At 42.2% G+C, this 18426-nt stretch overlaps 1 protein-coding gene across 1 annotated transcript in view; it reads right to left on the reverse strand.

Moving 5' to 3' along the window:
- LOC121580812 (cyclic AMP-dependent transcription factor ATF-6 alpha-like) overlaps nt 1–18426 on the reverse strand; it is a 39044-nt gene that overhangs the window by 12331 nt on the left and 8287 nt on the right. The window contains exons 3-6 of the mRNA XM_041895862.1: nt 18072–18246; nt 16048–16227; nt 10051–10167; nt 9023–9146 (exon numbers count right to left, since the gene is read on the reverse strand). Of these exons, the coding sequence (XP_041751796.1) occupies nt 9023–9146; nt 10051–10167; nt 16048–16227; nt 18072–18178 (528 nt within the window). The 5' untranslated portion in view covers nt 18179–18246. The remainder of the gene's footprint in view (nt 1–9022; nt 9147–10050; nt 10168–16047; nt 16228–18071; nt 18247–18426) is intronic.

Consider the following 18426-nt stretch of genomic DNA (forward strand, 5'->3'; position numbering starts at 1 on the left):
AACTTTGCTCCCCTCCTTCTGCAAATGAAAGCAGATTTTTAGAGATGGGGGTAGCTTACCACTATCACTTATAGGAACGATTAATGCTGTAAAAATGAACAGTTTACCCAAATTCCTTTATCTATTTCAATATATCCCATTGTTTTTACCAAAGTGTTTTTTAAAGTCAATCAATCAGGCTGTTACCAGATTTATCTGGGGAGGAAAGGTTCCTAGAGTCAGTAGATGCAAGTTTAGTGGAGGGCTTGCACTACCCAAATTCTTATACTATTACTGAGCAGCCAACTTTCAGAAATTGCCATTCTGATTCCATGCTCCAGATAACCCATGGTGCCACCTAGAAGCACATTCTTGTATTTCTGCTTCTCTTCCTGCTTTACTTTGCTCTTCTCTCCCAGCATGCCCCTCTCGCTATACTGGCAATCCTGTAGTGCTTTCCACACTTTTTTTTCCCCACACCAGATTTGGTACCAGTTTCGACTGCATTTTAAATTCTCCTCTGCATCTACTATGGGTCCTATTGATAATAATCACTTATTCCCCGCTTCCCTAATAGATAATAATTTATCTTACTGGACAAGGAAAGTTATTAAGTCCTTCCAAGACTTATATGTAAATTGATTATTTTATTGTTTTCCCAATCAGGCATTGTGTCTCCTCCAAATTGTCTTGCTTCCCTGCTCCACCCCCTTGCCAACCCTAGGATGGCATATTGACTATTACCTCGACAGAAAGCAGTCATTTCTCAGATCTATCTGTGTATTGTGTCATTGGACAAACACTCCACCAACACAACTAAATCTGCTTGGGAATGGGAAATGGGTGTTGAATTTACACAGGAGTGGTGGGATGAGGCGATTGATAGAGTACTCTCCACTACATCTTGTGCTCATCTTGGTCTCATAAAATGTAAGGTTTTATATAGAGTGCATTTTTCCAAATCCAGATTGTCTGAAATAAATCAAAATGTAAATGATGAGTGTTATAGATGTCATGTCTCACCATGTGACCGTAGTCACATGTTCATTCAATGATCTAAACTACAAAATTACTGGGATTCTATTTTTAAATTTTTATCTGAGGTGCTTGAAATTACCCTGCAGCCATGTCCTTTGATAGCTGTTTTTGGTATTCCAGAATACTTGTTCTCCTTGGACCCCAAACATGCCGATATTGTTGCTTTTACATCCTTATTAGCTCAACGTATAATTATTCTCCAGTGGAAGTCTGCTCAGCCCCCCTCTACTTCTCAATGGCTCAACAATGTAATGTTCTTCCTAAAGCTTAAGAAAATAAAGTGTTCTCTTAGGGGTTCCAATTATACATTTGTTAGAAAATGGCAACCATTTATATCATACTTCAATGGCTTGCAGAGGCTCCCCTCTGATGAGATGCTTTAAGGTTTCCCAGTAGGTATTCCCAGTAGTCATTACATAAAAGGTACAGTCATCAATATAATGCTATCCAGTCCAAGCAAGTTTGTCTAAGGTTTACTGATACTTTATTTATTTCTGTTTTTGTTGCTCCACTTTTTGTATCTTCAATCTGTATTTCGTTGTTGGTATGCGAGACAATTTTTTCCCCTTGTATTCTTGTTTGTTTGTTTATTTGTTGTGATATCTCTGTAGAATTTTTGTTTTCTAGGACCGAACTGAGGGAGGGTGTGGGGTGGATTGGGTATATGGGATGATTGGGGTGGGTGGTTGGGGTGAGGTAGGGCGGAGAGGTAGGGAAGGGACTGGGGGGGGTTGGGTGGATGTGTTGTGTGGAGGAAGGGAGGGAGGGTGGTTGGGATATGGTAAAATCTTTGTACTTACATTGATGTACATTTTGTAAAACTTTAATAAAAATATATACCACAACAACAACAAAAATACACCAGTAAATCAGCTCCAAGTGATTTTAATTTTGGAAATCAGTTCCAACGTATTCCCACACATAATAGAGAGATATACAGTATGCGATCGTATACAAATGTGACTAGTTTCAGGAAACTAGGTGTATGTCGCGGGTCACTACTTCACAGGAGAGCCATTTGAAGGTAAACTTTTTTTTTAATCAAAATGCGTTTTTTGGCAGAAATGGCTTCTGGAACATGTGAACTTTCATGTGCCTTAATAACAAACTTGTATGCCATCTGTACATACGAATACAATTGTTAAATTATGAGCCTAGTTGGTTTAGCCACAGAAAAAGACAGCAACCTTCCCGCTAGCCATGATTGGCTGAGATAATGAGTGGGCTGGACATGCCGAGAGATGAGTTTGGATTGGTCTGCCATGTAGAACGTTTCTGTCCATTTGAGCTGGTCAGTATGTGTAGGTAATCCTGTCTAACGGTGGCTTAAAAAATATATATATTGCGTAGTAGAACTGTATAAGTGTTGCTCTCCACTTTCTGGAGGACCGAGTTTTGAAATCAGTGGAATCAATCAAACTAAGGGCAACCATGGCATCTGTGACAGGGAGAAGCGTCCATCCATGATGTATATGGGTAAGATAGTCTAGCTAGCTACATTTTCAGATATCACATGTTTCTAATTTTGACAGAAATTAGTTTTCATTTCAAGTTAAAGTGTACTGTTAGCTAGCTAGCTAACGTTAACTGGCTGGCTCGCTAGCTAACGTTACGTGTATGATCTGTGTAGGAATATTATTTGTATCTCAGAGCCATTTGCTTTGCTAGTTATAGCCTAATGTTAGCTAGCTAGCTAACATTGAACCTGGTTGGTTAGCTACCTGCAGATTCATGCAGGGTAGTAATGTCATGAGTTGGGATTATGGTTAATTGCTTAGCTAGCTAGCTACATGTCTTAACAAAAGACTCCACTATGCAAGTATCCATTTCAATAGGTCGAGTAAAATGGTCAGTGAGATGTTCTCTCATTTGCGTCTGGAAGTAGCTAGCAAGCTATCCAACGTTAGCCAGTTAGCTTGGGTGCTTGACTGCTGTTGTTAGGTCAGCTAGATAACATTACGTGTGTGATCTGTGTAGTAATATTATTCGTATCTCAGAGCAATTTGCTTTGCTAGTTATAGCCTAATGTTAGCTAGCTAACATTGAACCTGGTTGGTTAACTACCTGCAGATTCATTCAGGGTAGTAACATCAAGAGTTGGGATTATGGTTCATTGTTTAGCTAGCTAGCTACATGTCTTAACAAAAGACTCCACTATGCAAGTAACCATTTCAATAGAATGTCACTGCGACAACTGTTGATAGACGTAGCTGGTAAATTCGCTCTGGCTATCTACTCCGATTTCAGAGCACGCTCATCTGAGTGTGCCAGAGCGCAGAATAACTGATGAATTTACGAACGCTCAACAACCGGTGTCAGTAAACGCTGGCAAAAAAGCATAAATTGTTGCCAGCAGCACAGTTGCAGTCACCAACGCTATGGATAACATAAAAACAGCCTAACCAGCTCTGCTAGGGCGAGCAAAATGGTCAGTGAGCTGTTCTCTCATTTGTGTCTGGAAGTAGCTAGCAAGCTAGCCAACGTTAGCCAGTTAGCTTGGGTGCTTGACTGCTGTTGTTAGGACAGAACTCTCGGATCCACCCTTAAAGGGATGGGTGGGGCTAAAACTTAAGAGGGTGTGAACGATGCTGAATGGGTGTAGACAGAGAAGAGCTCTCCAGTAGGTACCAAAACATTCAAAGGCCATTTTCTCAAAAGTGAGGTTACAAGTTTATCAACTTTCAAAACAGAATTACTTTCCAATTGTTCCTCAACTGTAGTTTATGATATACAATTTTCTAGCTCTGAGTCTCTACTTTTATTCAATGTAAAAAACACAATTTCAAATTTTGCTACATAAGAGTCGGTCGGTCACAAATGTCAGCAAGGTTTGAAATGTCAAATATTATATCTGTTTGGGATTCTTGAGGTCAATTTGCAGTCTACAAATTATTTGTAATTATGTTCTGGCCCCCTGACCATCCGTAGTAGTGCACTACACAGACAATATGGAATCATTTGCGATGGAGCTAGTGAAAAGAAAGGCAGGTCCAGGACCAGGTCTAGCCCTGAGGGTTACGTGTGTGGGAGAGCCTTGAGCATGAAACGCTACACAACTCTACCATTATTAAACATAAATTTATATCCTCTTCCTCCTCTTACTTACCATGATCATCACAGAGAATTCCCTAACTTCCTGGAACTCCCTGAGGGTGTCTGTCACGACTTCCTCCGAAGCTGCCTCCTCTCCTTGTTCGGGCAGGCTTCGGCGCTCGTCGTCACCGGCCTTCTAGCCACTGCCACATCACATCTCATCATTCCATTTGTTTTGTCTTGTCTATTACACACACCTGGTTCTTATCCCCTCATTAGTACATGTATAAGTGTTCCCTCTGCCCCCTTGTCCTTGTGGGTGATTGTTTAATGTGAGGAGAGAGTAGCTCGGTTGAGCTACATGTATTTTGTATTGCCGGGGTATATTTTCCCCGTGTGCCTGTTTTGTTCCAGTGCGCCTGTTTTGCACACTGGACTGTTTGACGCTATTCTGCGTAACTTTGTATTCTGGAATAAACTCTGTATTCTGTGATTTACCCCCCTGCACCTGACTCCTTCAAATCACCCATCAGTGTCATACACAGTGGAACCCCCCCGCTTCCAATTAGGCAACCCCTAAATATGTCTTACACAGGAAGCTAGAGATGCACGTGTAAACTCAAGACAGGAAAAATTTGGAATCCTCCCAAAATCAAAGGAGAAACACCATTGGATATCATTTGCTTCCCATGTCAACTAAGGTTACTGGCACAATTTCTTTGGGTGTCTTCACTAGTTTGTTTTCTTTCTACAGTAAGTGGTGCATACAGTAACACAATATATCACCAATAATGTCCTCAAACCATTTGTATGTGTAGCTGACCTGGCACACTGCTGAGTACTGGCTGAACGTGAAAACCAAAAGGCAGTTTTGTGAAGCTCACACTGTATGAAGGCATTGTTAAAAACCTTGCGTGAACTCTCTGAACCGAAATTAAAACAGCAAAGCACTCAAATTAAAATGACTTTCTCTGCAAGTGGGGCCAACTTTTAGGACCATTTGAGGAGCTATCTTGCTAATTTATAGGTCACGGTCCTCTATGGCAGCTCAGTCTGTACAGTGGGGAAAAAAGTATTTAGTCAGCCACCAATTGTGCAAGTTCTCCCACTTAAAAAGATGAGAGAGGCCTGTAATTTTCATCATAGGTACACGGCAACTATGACAGACAAATTGAGATTTTTTTTTCCAGAAAATCACATTGTAGGATTTTTAATGAATTTATTTGCAAATTATGGTGGAAAATAAGTATTCGGTCACCTACAAACAAGCAAGATTTCTGGCTCTCACAGACCTGTAACAACTTCTTTAAGAGGCTCCTCTGTCCTCCACTAGTTACCTGTATTAATGGCACCTGTTTGAACTTGTTATCAGTATAAAAGACACCTGTCCACAACCTCAAACAGTCACACTCCAAACTCCGCTATGGCCAAGACCAAAGAGCTGTCAAAGGACACCAGAAACAAAATTGTAGACCTGCACCAGGCTGGGAAGACTGAATCTGCAATAGGTAAGCAGCTTGGTTTGAAGAAATCAACTGTGGGAGCAATTATTAGGAAATGGAAGATATACAAGACCACTGATAATCTCCCTCGATCTGGGGCTCCACGCAAGATCTCACCCCATGGGGTCAAAATGATCACAAGAATGGTGAGCAAAAATCCCAGAACCACACGGGGGGACCTAGTGAATGACCTGCAGAGAGCTGGGACCAAAGTAACAAAGCCTACCATCAGTAACACACTACGCCGCCAGGGACTCAAATCCTGCAGTGCCAGACGTGTCCCCCTGCTTAAGCCAGTACATGTCCAGGCCCGTCTGAAGTTTGCTAGAGTGCATTTGGATGATCCAGAAGAGGATTGGGAGAATGTCATATGGTCAGATGAAACCAAAATAGAACTTTTTGGTAAAAACTCAACTCGTCGTGTTTGGAGGACAAAGAATGCTGAGTTGCATCCAAAGAACACCATACCTACTGTGAAGCATGGGGGTGGAAACATCATGCTTTGGGGCTGTTTTTTCTGCAAAGGGACCAGGACAACTGATCCGTGTAAAGGAAAGAATGAATGGGGCCATGTATCGTGAGATTTTGAGTGAAAACCTCCTTCCATCAGCAAGGGCATTGAAGATGAAACGTGGCTGGGTCTTTCAGCATGACAATGATCCCAAACACACCACCCGGGCAACGAAGGAGTGGCTTCGTAAGAAGCATTTCAAGGTCCTGGAGTGGCCTAGCCAGTCTCCAGATCTCAACCCCATAGAAAATCTTTGGAGGGGAGTTGAAAGTCTGTGTTGCCCAGCGACAGCCCCAAAACATCACTGCTCTAGAGGAGATCTGCATGGAGGAATGGGCCAAAATACCAGCAACAGTGTGTGAAAACCTTGTGAAGACTTACAGAAAACGTTTGACCTGTGTCATTGCCAACAAAGGGTATATAACAAAGTATTGAGAAACTTTTGTTATTGACCAAATACTTATTTTCCACCTTAATTTGCAAATAAATTCATAAAAAATCCTACAATGTGATTTTCTGGAGAAAAAAAATCTCATTTTGACTGTCATAGTTGACGTGTACCTATGATGAAAATTACAGGCCTCTCTCATCTTTTTAAGTGGGAGAACTTGCACAATTGGTGGCTGACTAAATACTTTTTTCCCCCCACTGTATAAAGCTGTAAACGGGCTAATGGAGCCTGTAAAACTGATTTAATAATTTGGGTTCCTCACATTCTGACTGCAGCACAGCACTGGGTCTGAGTTCAAATGGAAGCCAGTCTGAAACTGTAATACTTCACCTATAGCCCCCAGTATTCTACCTCTCTATTTAGGCTGTCATAGACAACACATAACAGATGTCAAAAACGAAATAACAAGTGCTATATCAAAAACACGTCAAATGCCATCAACTAATATCAGCATCTAACATAAGGAAGGCTTTATAACCGTAGGTTAAATTTGACTGTTAGCTTTAACAACAAAAACATAAATATTTAGCTATTAGCCAAATGGTGTCAGATGTCGGCAGCTGTGACCTCATAACAGAAAGATATACAAACAGTGCCTTCGGAAAGCAGTGCCTTCGGAAAGTATTCAGATCCCTTGACTTTTTACACATTTTGTTAGGTTAAAGCCTTATTCTAAAATGGATTAAATAGTTTTTTCCCTCATCAATCTACACACAATACCCCATAATGTCAAAGCAAAAACAGGTTTTTAGAAATGTTTGCTAATTTATAAAAAATAAAACACTGAAATATCACATTTACATAAGTATTCAGACCCTTTACTAAGTACTTTGGTGAAGCACCTTTAGCAGTGATTACAGCCTCAAGTCTTCTTGGGTATGACGCTACAAGCTTGGCACACCTGTATTTGGGGAGTTTCTACAATTCTTCTCTGCAGATCCTCTCAAACTCTGTCAGGTTGGATGGGGAGCGTTGCTCCACAGCTATTTTCAGGTCTCTCCAGAGATGTTTGATCGGGCTGGGCCACTCAAGGACATTCAGAGACGTGTCCCGAAGCCACTCCTGCGTTGTCTTGGCTGTGTGCTTAGGGTCGTTGTCCTGTTGGAAGGTGAACCTTCACCCCAGTCTGAGGTCCTGAGTGCTCTGGCGCAGGTTTTCATCAGGGATCTCTCTGTACTTTGCTCCGTTCATCTTTGCCTCGATCCTGACTAGCCTCCCAGTCCCTGCCACTGAAAAACATCCCCACAGCATGATGCTGCCACCACCATGCTTCACCGTAGGGATGGTGCCAGGTTTCCTCCAGACGTGACGCTTGGTATTCAGGCTAAAGAGTTCAATCTTGGTTTCATCAGACCAGAGAATCTGGTTTCTCATGGTCTGAGAGTGTTTAGGTACCTTTTGGCAAACTCCAAGCGGGCTGTCGTGTGCCTTTTACTGAGGAGTAACTTCCGTCTGGCCACTACCATAAAGGCCTGATTGGTGGAGTGCTGCAGAGATTTGTCCTTCTGGAAGGTTCTCCCATCTCCACAGAGGAACTCTGGAGCTCTGTCTAAGTGATCATCGGATTCTTGGTCACCTCCCTGACCACGGCCCTTCTCCCCCGATTGCTCAGTTTGGCCGGGCGGCCAGCTCTAGGAAGAATCTTGGTGGTTCCAAACTTCTTCCATTTAAGAATGATGGAGGCCACTGTGTTTTTGGGGACATTCAATGCTGCAGAATTGTTTTGGTACCCTTCCCCAGATATGTGCCTCGACACAATCCTGTCTCGGAGCTCTACGGACAATTCCTTCGACCTCATGGCTTGGTTTTTGCTCTGACATGCACTGTCAACTGTGGGAGCTTATATAGACAGGTGTGTGCCTTTCCAAATCATGTCCAATCAATTGAATTTACCACAGGTGGACTCCAATCAAGTTGTAGAAACATCTCAAGGATGATCAATGGAAACAGGATGCACCTGAGCTCAATTTCGATTCTCACAGCAAAGGGTCTGAATACTTATGTAAATAAGGTATTTCTGTTTTTAATTTTTAATAAATGTGCAAAGATTTCTGAAAACCTGTTTTCACTTTGTCATTATGGGGTATTGTGTGTAGATATCTGAGGATTTTTATTTATTTAATCAATTTTAGAATAAGGCTGTAATGTAACAAAATGTGGAAAAAGTCAAGGGTTCTTAATACTTTCCGAAGGCACTGTATTCTCACTAAACTGTTTATGTTCCGGTGGCAGCTCTACTTAATGGGTCATCATGGAGCGACATTTTGACAAGGTCCTGCAACCTGAATCCTCTACTGGAGTACACATTGGCCTAAGTACTGACAGTTTAAATACCCTCGGAGGTACTGCTTAACCTGTCCAAAAATCAGAAATGACCATTACTGACATTTGATCAGACTTTAAAACGTCTCATTATTAGGGCCGTGTGTCCTGCCTGACCAGGGAAAACCTAGGACCTAGTTAGTAGCTTTTTCCCTGTTTTGTAGGGAAGAAGAGTGTCTAACCTACCAGGACAGTTTTGGTTGTGTGCTGATCAGTTGTTGTATGTCTGGATTGATTGGTGGTAGATCGTGTGAACTTGGTCCTCTCCTCTTCGTGTCGATGCACCCAGCCTCTCAGGTTCTGAGCCAGACTAGAGTGGAGGGGAAAAACCAATATTCAGTTAGAAATCATACTTTATTAACTTATTTTGAGTGCCTGAAATAAAATGTACTTTCTATTCATCTTGGGAGTGAACTTGGAAGCCATATTGTATTTTATGATGACGGAACTATAAAACGTTTGATTTTCAGGGATTGTTCTATGTAAAAGCTGTTGAAGGCTGCTGCTGGCTTTCATATGAACCTCATCCCTCTCAAATGGCATGACGGTTTGAAAATTGGGTGGAGTTAAAGTGTAGGCAATCCGTTTTTTATACTGAGCACCATCCATCTTCAGTCAACTGTGATGGCGTCAAAACGACTGGTGAACAGTTTAGTTTTATAAGTGGCCCACATGGATCACATTAGAGTCTACTTAACAATGAGAAGGACAAAGTCTAGCTCTACAGAGAGTACTGAGTGGACTCGTTGATACTCAATTCAGGTAGCTAATACAGTGATTTCAATACGGAATTCAAATTCTGAAATCGAGGTAACCTAGTCTTATCTAGCCAGATGTTCTAATCTTGCTTTCATACTGGCGATACAGACAAGGCTGGAAGATTGAGGCTAAGTACAGATGTAAGACCTTAATTTCACCTATATTGTCATAGCAAAGTAATCCTGCAGCAACTGGATTTGAACGTTTAGTCCATAATGTTGCTTGAATGGTGGTTAGGCTATTAGCTGGACAAAAGTAGGCTATGTGAAAAGTGCAATACTGATAATATAACCGTTTGTTAGTGTGGGTTTTCAGTGAATTTATGTCAATCGCGAAGCTCGTCTGCAGGAAAATTCTCAGCAAAAAAGAGTGATCAAATTAAGATCCTACATTTGTAGAATCAAATTCTCTGCTGGTAGAAGGCTACTGATCAGATGGACTTGGTTAGTACTGACCGGAGGGACTTGGTCCTGGAGATAGGAGAGTGGGGTTGGCAGGGGGGCGACCCAAACAGGAGAGGCTCCTTCTTGACCACTGCTAGAGCCATTTCCTCTGGAGTATAGTCCTCCCACCTAGAGCACAGAGTGGGGAGAGAGGGGGAAGAAGGGGGAGAGGTAGGGAGGGGTGAGGAGAGGGAGGGAGGGAGGGAGGGAGGGAGGGAGGGAGGAGAGGTAGGGGGAGAAAGAGAAATAACAGAAACAAAGGGGTAGATTGAGAGAGAGAGAGAGAGAGAGAGAGAGAGAGAGAGAGAGAGAGAGAGAGAGAGAGAGAGAGGAGAGAGAGAAAAAAGAGAGAGATCCAGCTGCTGATATGCTACAGGACCATGCTGTGGTATGTTGTGTGTTTTCCTTGTGGCCTATGAACCTTAATGCATTAACCGGAATACCAGTCACTTACTCTGGACGTCCCAGGTGTTCATTGGTTCTAAACAAGCATCTGGAACAAAAACTGTGCAGATGACTCGATAGACAAAACAACTTGCCCTGAGTTGATGAAGTCATAAATTAAAGAAGGGGTTGAGTTGATGAATGATGTCATAAATTAAAGAAGGGGTTGAGTTGATGGATGAAGTCATAAATAAAGAAGGGGTTGAGTTGATGAGTTTTACAGAGTTTTGCTCAGTCAACTGCAACAATAACCAGCAGAGCCAGTGGGATCTTCTTAACACACACAGATGCACGCATGCGCAGACACACACACAGCAGGAGCAGAGAGGGTGGACTGGATTTCTCCTGGGAATAGTGAGATAAATGGTCTGTTCCCGACAACTGTGCGGAACATCCACTTGTCCGGATAAGCCCTGGGCTCCAGATAAAAACAACACTATAGGGATGAGAATGGGCATTAAAATGGCCCATAAGCCAAAAAGGAGGAGTCCACACACATTTTGCTGGTGAACATATACTTTGATGATATTCAGTATTGTGTTCTATAGCCTGGTCCCAGATCTGCTTGTGTAGACTAGCTAACTTCTAAGATGACCAAGCTATCGGTTACAACATAATGCTCCACTCCTTAAGTGGTCTCTCTCAGTGGGAGACTGTGTACCCTCCTCCGAGCCTTCAAGTTAGCCTACTGCTGTACTACCGCAGGGTATTTGTAGTGAAGTTATGTACTACTTTGTAGCAGGCAGCTGGACACATGGGGACAACCAGTGGTGAGACAGGACTATATAAACAGTCTGTCAATCTGGAGATCAATAGATTGTTTGCAGGCAGGAGTGATCTACCACAGGGCACAGCCACGGCACAAGGCATGCTGTCTGCAAATATGTCTGTCATCTCTTAAGGCATCTGTTGTGTGCTTTGTATCGCTTGTGCCAAAATAAATGCTCAGTCCACTCTATGATTTGTACACAGCAAGGTCAAAATCTTTGACTGAGTGAGATACAGATGTAGGATCTTAATTTGATCACTATTTTGTTTCTAAGAATTAAATGCAAACTTGTAGTGTATTTGTCATTTCCACGTAGACATGTTTGACTTGATTTGCCCCAACAAAAAATTTATCAACCCCTACAAAAATGTCCATAAATTATAATCCACACAATAATTCACATTTCCTGTTGATGCAGGATTGTTTTCCTGCTGTAGCAAACTGGCTCAAATTAGGATCCTACACCTGTATTCACAACACAAGTATAACTAGTGCTGAAATGATACACTGATGTTAAAGAGAAGACTTGTGAGACAACATTACAGTTTGATTTTGCCAAGTCGGGTAAAATTAAACTGGCCACTAAAAACAGACGCCACGAATAATACTATTTTATTGTCCTCTACTTGTAACACTCCCTTATAAATAATTAAATACATAAATAAATAGATTTAAATATTATTACCAAGATAAAATGAGCAATCTCTCCATTCCAACAAAGAAAACAGGGCTGGAAATAGATGCTTAGCCAAACAGAAACGACCGGCCAATTCCTCTACAGTTCTGGTTTTCTGGACAGAATGAAGTGCTCTTGGATGGATCGGATTATCCTCCAGAAGCCAACACTTGAGGGTACCCACTTCTCTTTAATTCAGCTTTTTATTTTTATTTTATTTATTTTTTTACAAATCTTATTCCTGGTTCGTGAGCATTTTGCATAGGCAAAGATGTGGCTTTAAAGCCTATCAATCCAAGCCTCTTCTATTGCACTTGATGTGTAAATAGTCTTGTTAAAATCGAGTTCCTGTCAGCCTGAATCCGAGATTTGGTTCTTCTGGGTACCAATATTAGTGTGTAAATTGTGAGAACATTGACAGTTGTAAAGAGTACCTAAAACACTAATGCAACCACACACCTCACGCCTCTAATTGATTTTCCATTAGTCCATGAAAAAAGCAAAGTACAAGAGAAAACTGGGTCCCTCTCCACCTACCTAACAAGTCAAGGGTGTACCTCAGACATCGGATTGCAGTCATTTACATTCTCATACAGTTAGAGCATCCCATCTACAGTGAAGCCTGAAGTTTACATACACCTTAGCCAAATACATTTAAACTCCGTTTTTAACAATTCCTGACATTTAATCCTAGTAATTGCCCTGTTTTAGGTCAGTTAGGATCACCACTTTATTTTAAGAATGTGAAATGTCAGAATAATAGTAGAGAGAATTATTTATTTCAGCTTTTATTTCTTTCATCACATTCCCAGTGGGTCAGAAGTTTACATACACTAGTATTTGGTAGCATTGCCTTTACATTTTTTAACTTAGGTCAAATGTTTCGGGTAGCCTTCCACAAGCTTCCCACAATAAGTTGGGTGAATTTTGACCCATTCCTCCTGACAGAGCTGGTGTAACTGAGTCAGGTTTGTAGGCCACCTTGCTCGCACACGCTTTTTCAGTTCTGCCCACAAATGTTCTATAGGATTGAGGTCAGGGCTTTGTAATGGCCACTCCAATACCTTGACTTTGTTGTCCTTAAGCCATTTTGGCACAACTTTGGAAGTATGCTTGGGGTCATTGTCCATTTGGAAGACCTATTTGCGACCAAGCTTTAACTTCCTGACTGATGTCTTGAGATGTTGCTTCAATATATTCACATAATTTTCCTTCCTCATGATGCCATCTATTTTGTGAAGTGCACCAGTCCCTTCTGCAGCAAAGCACCCCCACAGCATGATGCTGCCACCCCCGTGCTTCACGGTTGGGATGGTGTTCTTCGGCTTGCAAACATCCCCCTTTTTCCTCCAAACATAACAATGGTCATTATGGCCAAACAGTTCTATTTTTGTTTCATCAGACCAGAGGACATTTCTCCAAAAAGTACGATCTTTGTCCCCATGTGCAGTTGCAAACCGTAGTCTGGCTTTTTTATGGCGGTTTTGGAGCAGTGGCTTCTTCCTTGCTGAGCAGCCTTTCAGGTTGTGTCGATATAGGACTTGTTTTACTGTGGATATAGATACTTTTGTACCTGTTTCCTCCAGCATCTTCACAAGGTCCTTTGCTGTTGTTCTGGGATTGATTAGCACTTTTCGCACCAAAGTACGTTCATCTCTAGGAGACAGAACGCGTCTCCTTCCTGAGTGGTATGACAGCTGCGTGGCCCCATGGTGTTTATACTTGCGTACTATTGTTTGTACAGATGAACGTGGTACCTTCAGGCGTTTGGTAATTGCTCCCAATGATGAACAAGACTTGTGGAGGTCTACAATCTTTTTTCCGGCTGATTTCTTTTGATTTTTCCATGATGTCAAGCAAAGAGGCACTGGGTTTGAAGGTAGGCCTTGAAATACATCCACAGGTACACCTCCAATTGACTCAAATGATGTCAATTAGCCTATCAGAAGCTTCTAAAGCCATGACATCATTTTCTGGAATTTTCCAAGCTATTTAAAGGCACAGTCAACTTAGTGTATGTAAACTTCGGACCCACTGGAATTGTGATACAGTGAATTATAAGTTAAATAATCTGTCTGTAAACAATTGTTGGAAAAATTACTTGTGTCATGCACAAAGTAGATGTCCTAACCGACTTGCAAAAAATATAGTTTGTTAACAAGAAATGTGTGGAGTGGTTGAAAAACGAGTTTTAATGACTCCAACCTAAGTGTATGTAAACTTCCGACTTCAACCGTCTTGAGACGGACCCTGACTGAACTCTGAGGTACAATCATAAGTCAGTGAGAGACTTAGCAGAAACCATTGGATCTCCTTGTTACATAACGCTGCACCAAAGCCTCTCTCAGATCTTACTGGGTCTGTTATTGTTTTGACTCAAGTAGGAGGCCACATGGTTTATTATCTCTCTGTGTGTGCGTGTGTGTGTGAGAGAACATATATACAGTGGGGGAAAAAAGTATTTAGTCAGCCACCAATTTTGCAAGTTCTCCCACTTAAAAAGATGAGAGAGGCCTGTAATTTTCATCATAGGTACACGTCAACTATGATAGACAAAATGATATTTTTTTTCTCCAGAAAATCACATTGTAGGATTTTTAATGAATTTATTTGCAAATTATGGTGGAAAATAAGTATTTGGTCAATAACAAAAGTTTCTCAATACTTTGTTATATACCCTTTGTTGGCAATGACACAGGTCAAACGTTTTCTGCAAGTCTTCACAAGGTTTTCACACACTGTTGCTGGTATTTTGGCCCATTCCTCCATGCAGATCTCCTCTAGAGCAGTGATGTTTTGGGGCTGTCGCTGGGCAACACAGACTTTCAACTCCCCTCCAAAGATTTTCTATGGGGTTGAGATCTGGAGACTGGCTAGGCCACTCCAGGACCTTGAAATGCTTCTTACGAAGCCACTCCTTCGTTGCCCGGGCGGTGTGTTTGGGATCATTGTCATGCTGAAAGACCCAGCCACGTTTCATCTTCAATGCCCTTGCTGATGGAAGGAGGTTTTCACTCAAAATCTCACGATACATGGCCCCATTCATTCTTTCCTTTACACGGATCAGTCGTCCTGGTCCCTTTGCAGAAAAACAGCCCCAAAGCATGATGTTTCCACCCCCATGCTTCACAGTAGGTATGGTGTTCTTTGGATGCAATTCAGTATTCTTTGTCCTCCAAACACGACGAGTTGAGTTTTTACCAAAAAGTTATATTTTGGTTTCATCTGACCATATGACATTCTCCCAATCCTCCTCTGGATCATCCAAATGCACTCTAGCAAACTTCAGATGGGCCTGGACATGTACTGGCTTAAGCAGGGGGACACGTCTGGCACTGCAGGATTTGAGTCCCTGGCGGCGTAGTGTGTTACTGATGGTAGGCTTTTTACTTTGGTCCCAGCTCTCTGCAGATCATTCACTAGGTCCCCCCGTGTGGTTCTGGGATTTTTGCTCACCATTCTTGTGATCATTTTGACCCCACGGGGTGAGATCTTGCGTGGAGCCCCAGATCGAGGGAGATTATCAGTGGTCTTGTATGTCTTCCATTTCCTAATAATTGCTCCCACAGTTGATTTCTTCAAACCAAGCTGCTTACCTATTGCAGATTCAGTCTTCCCAGCCTGGTGCAGGTCTACAATTTTGTTTCTGGTGTCCTTTGACAGCTCTTTGGTCTTGGCCATAGTGGAGTTTGGAGTGTGACTGTTTGAGGTTGTGGACAGGTGTCTTTTATACTGATAACAAGTTCAAACAGGTGCCATTAATACAGGTAACGAGTGGAGGACAGAGGAGCCTCTTAAAGTAGAAGTTACAGGTCTGTGAGAGCCAGAAATCTTGCTTGTTTGTAGGTGACCAAATACTTATTTTCCACCATAATTTGCAAATAAATTCATTAAAAATCCTACAATGTGATTTTCTGGAAAAAAAATCTCAATTTGTCTGTCATAGTTGACGTGTACCTATGATGAAAAGTACAGGCCTCTCATCTTTTTAAGTGGGAGAACTTGCACAATTGGTGGCTGACTAAATACTTTTTCCCCCCACTGTATGTACATACACAGCATTATATGTATATTGGGCCAGAAACCCTCGAGGACCTCATGTTCTTGTTGTGCTAATTACCTGTCCTGGGATTGGTGGGATTGTGGGTACTGGACATCCAGGGGCTCCAATGGGGACTGGGGGGCTGGTGTTTCCTCCCCTCCCCTCTGTTGTTGGACAGGGGAGAAGCTGAGCAGATGTCGGCTGCTTTGTGGCGTCCCTGTGGACAGGCTGGAGCTGCTGGGCTCTGACTCCCACACACTGAGACCAGAGGGACAGGGCAGGGTCTTCAGTTACACAAGCCAGGCCAAACACGGAAAAAAGCATCATGGACTAACACACACATGTTCAAGAACATTAGAGCATTACAGACCTTAGAGCATTTCCCTTTGAGGACCGAAACATTCTGCAGTGAATCAGTCACACACAAACACAGACACAGACATACACACAGACACACACACAGACACAGACATACACACACACATGCACATACAGTGGCTAAAGCCATTACAAAGATCAAAAAAAGTTTCCAAATTGACAATTTCATGGTAGTGTTTCATTTGTTATAAATCCATAAAGGCTCTTCAAACATTTTTCTCAAAAAGTTCAAACGTTTTATCATAAAGGTCCAAATGCACACAAGCATGAAACAAGCAAGACAGATGAATACAAGAAGAAGAGTGATCTCAACAACAGGTCAGGAAGTAGAGGGTTGGTCATGGTGGCCAGACTACAGACTGAAAACCACACAGAGACTTCACCTGGCTTAGGAGAGGCATGACTTCATCCATTGTGCGTGGGATAAATCAAAGATTTGAATTTACGCTCTAGGCTAAACCATACAAACACACACACACACACATTTTAAATACTTTATCTGAATCCACAAATCACATTACATCAAGGAAGGATTCAGTTCAGTTCTTGGATACAAGGACACTTTAGGATACAAAAAGCACCTTCTTCTCCACCAAGCTAGGCTGCCCATAACTGCTGAAACAGAGCAGCACCTTCTTCTCCACCAAGCTAGGCTGCCCATAACTGCTGAAACAGAGCAGCACCTTCTTCTCCACCAAGCTAGGCTGCCCATAACTGCTGAAACAGAGCAGCACCTTCTTCTCCACCAAGCTAGGCTGCCCATAACTGCTGAAACAGAGCAGCACCTTCTTCTCCACCAAGCTAGGCTGCCCATAACTGCTGAAACAGAGCAGTACCTTGCCAGTTGCTTTGCCTTAGTCTTAGACAGGCCTGCAATCTGAAGGCCATGTACCATAAACCTATGTATACACACACACACACACAAGCATACATACCCATACACACACAGACACACATGCACACACACACGCACACACACACAGAAAAGGATAATAAACTTGTGGCCTCCTACTTGAGCCAAAACAATACGAGACCCAGTAAGATCTGACAGAAGTACTCAACACAACAATGCCCAAAAGTGGTCAAGATCTTGTGCAGTAGTATCAAATGAATACACACCCCATATAAAAAAACACACCCCTAACCAATACCTTTTTCTAAATACCTGGAAATGTATCCAAACATCCCAGTGACAAAAGATGAACCCAGCAGGACCTTATTAATTGAAAAAACATTTGATATTGACTTGAGCTATGACTGGAAACATTAGCAAAAGTTCGCTCAGCTCCTGGCCAGGTTTTACTGAACAAATCCTTGTGAGAGGATTGAAAGGAACATGTCCAGTGATAGAATCCATTTGGAGTCTATAAATAAGCATGTGTGTAGCTGATCTACAGGTTGCATTTCCGAACCGGCCGGCGTGGAAGGGAAGCAACGCTCCCATTTTCCTAGTTCTGGGATTCTGGGAAGCCTGAGCGTATGGAAAACTCAGAGAGCCCTTCTCCTCTCCCGACTCTCAGCCAACTTTCCAAAGCCTTCCTCCGTGAGGAAAAAAAAGGTTTGGATGTGGCCCTTTTTCTGAGACATTGGGAGAAAACTCGGAATTTATACAGCATGTTAGTGAATTATCGGGCTCTGGACATGGCAAAGAGATGACTGACTGACTGGCTGACATAAAAAAAAACATTGACAGACAGAGACAGACAGACAGACAAAGTGCTCACCTCAGGGAACCAGAGTTGAGCACGAAGAACACCAGGACGACCATGAAGAACACCAGGACGACCATGAAGAACACCAGGACGACCATGAAGAACACCAGGACGACCATGAAGAACACCGTGTTCTACAGACGTAGGATCTTAATTTCAGCCAGTTTGCTACAGCAGGAAAATAAACCTGCAGCAACAGAAAATGTGAATTATTATGTGGATTAAAAATTGACATTTTTGTAGGGGTTGATACATTTTTCGTAAGGGAAAGTGGAAATTACAAACTTCAGAAGCCTTTTTAAACCTCAAATACACTACAAGTTTAAAATGTCCTGCATTGCAGTAAAGTTGTCCTGCAACAGGGTGA

The sequence above is a fragment of the Coregonus clupeaformis genome, chromosome 14 (genome assembly GCF_020615455.1).
Source record: "Coregonus clupeaformis isolate EN_2021a chromosome 14, ASM2061545v1, whole genome shotgun sequence".
NCBI lineage: Eukaryota > Metazoa > Chordata > Actinopteri > Salmoniformes > Salmonidae > Coregonus > Coregonus clupeaformis.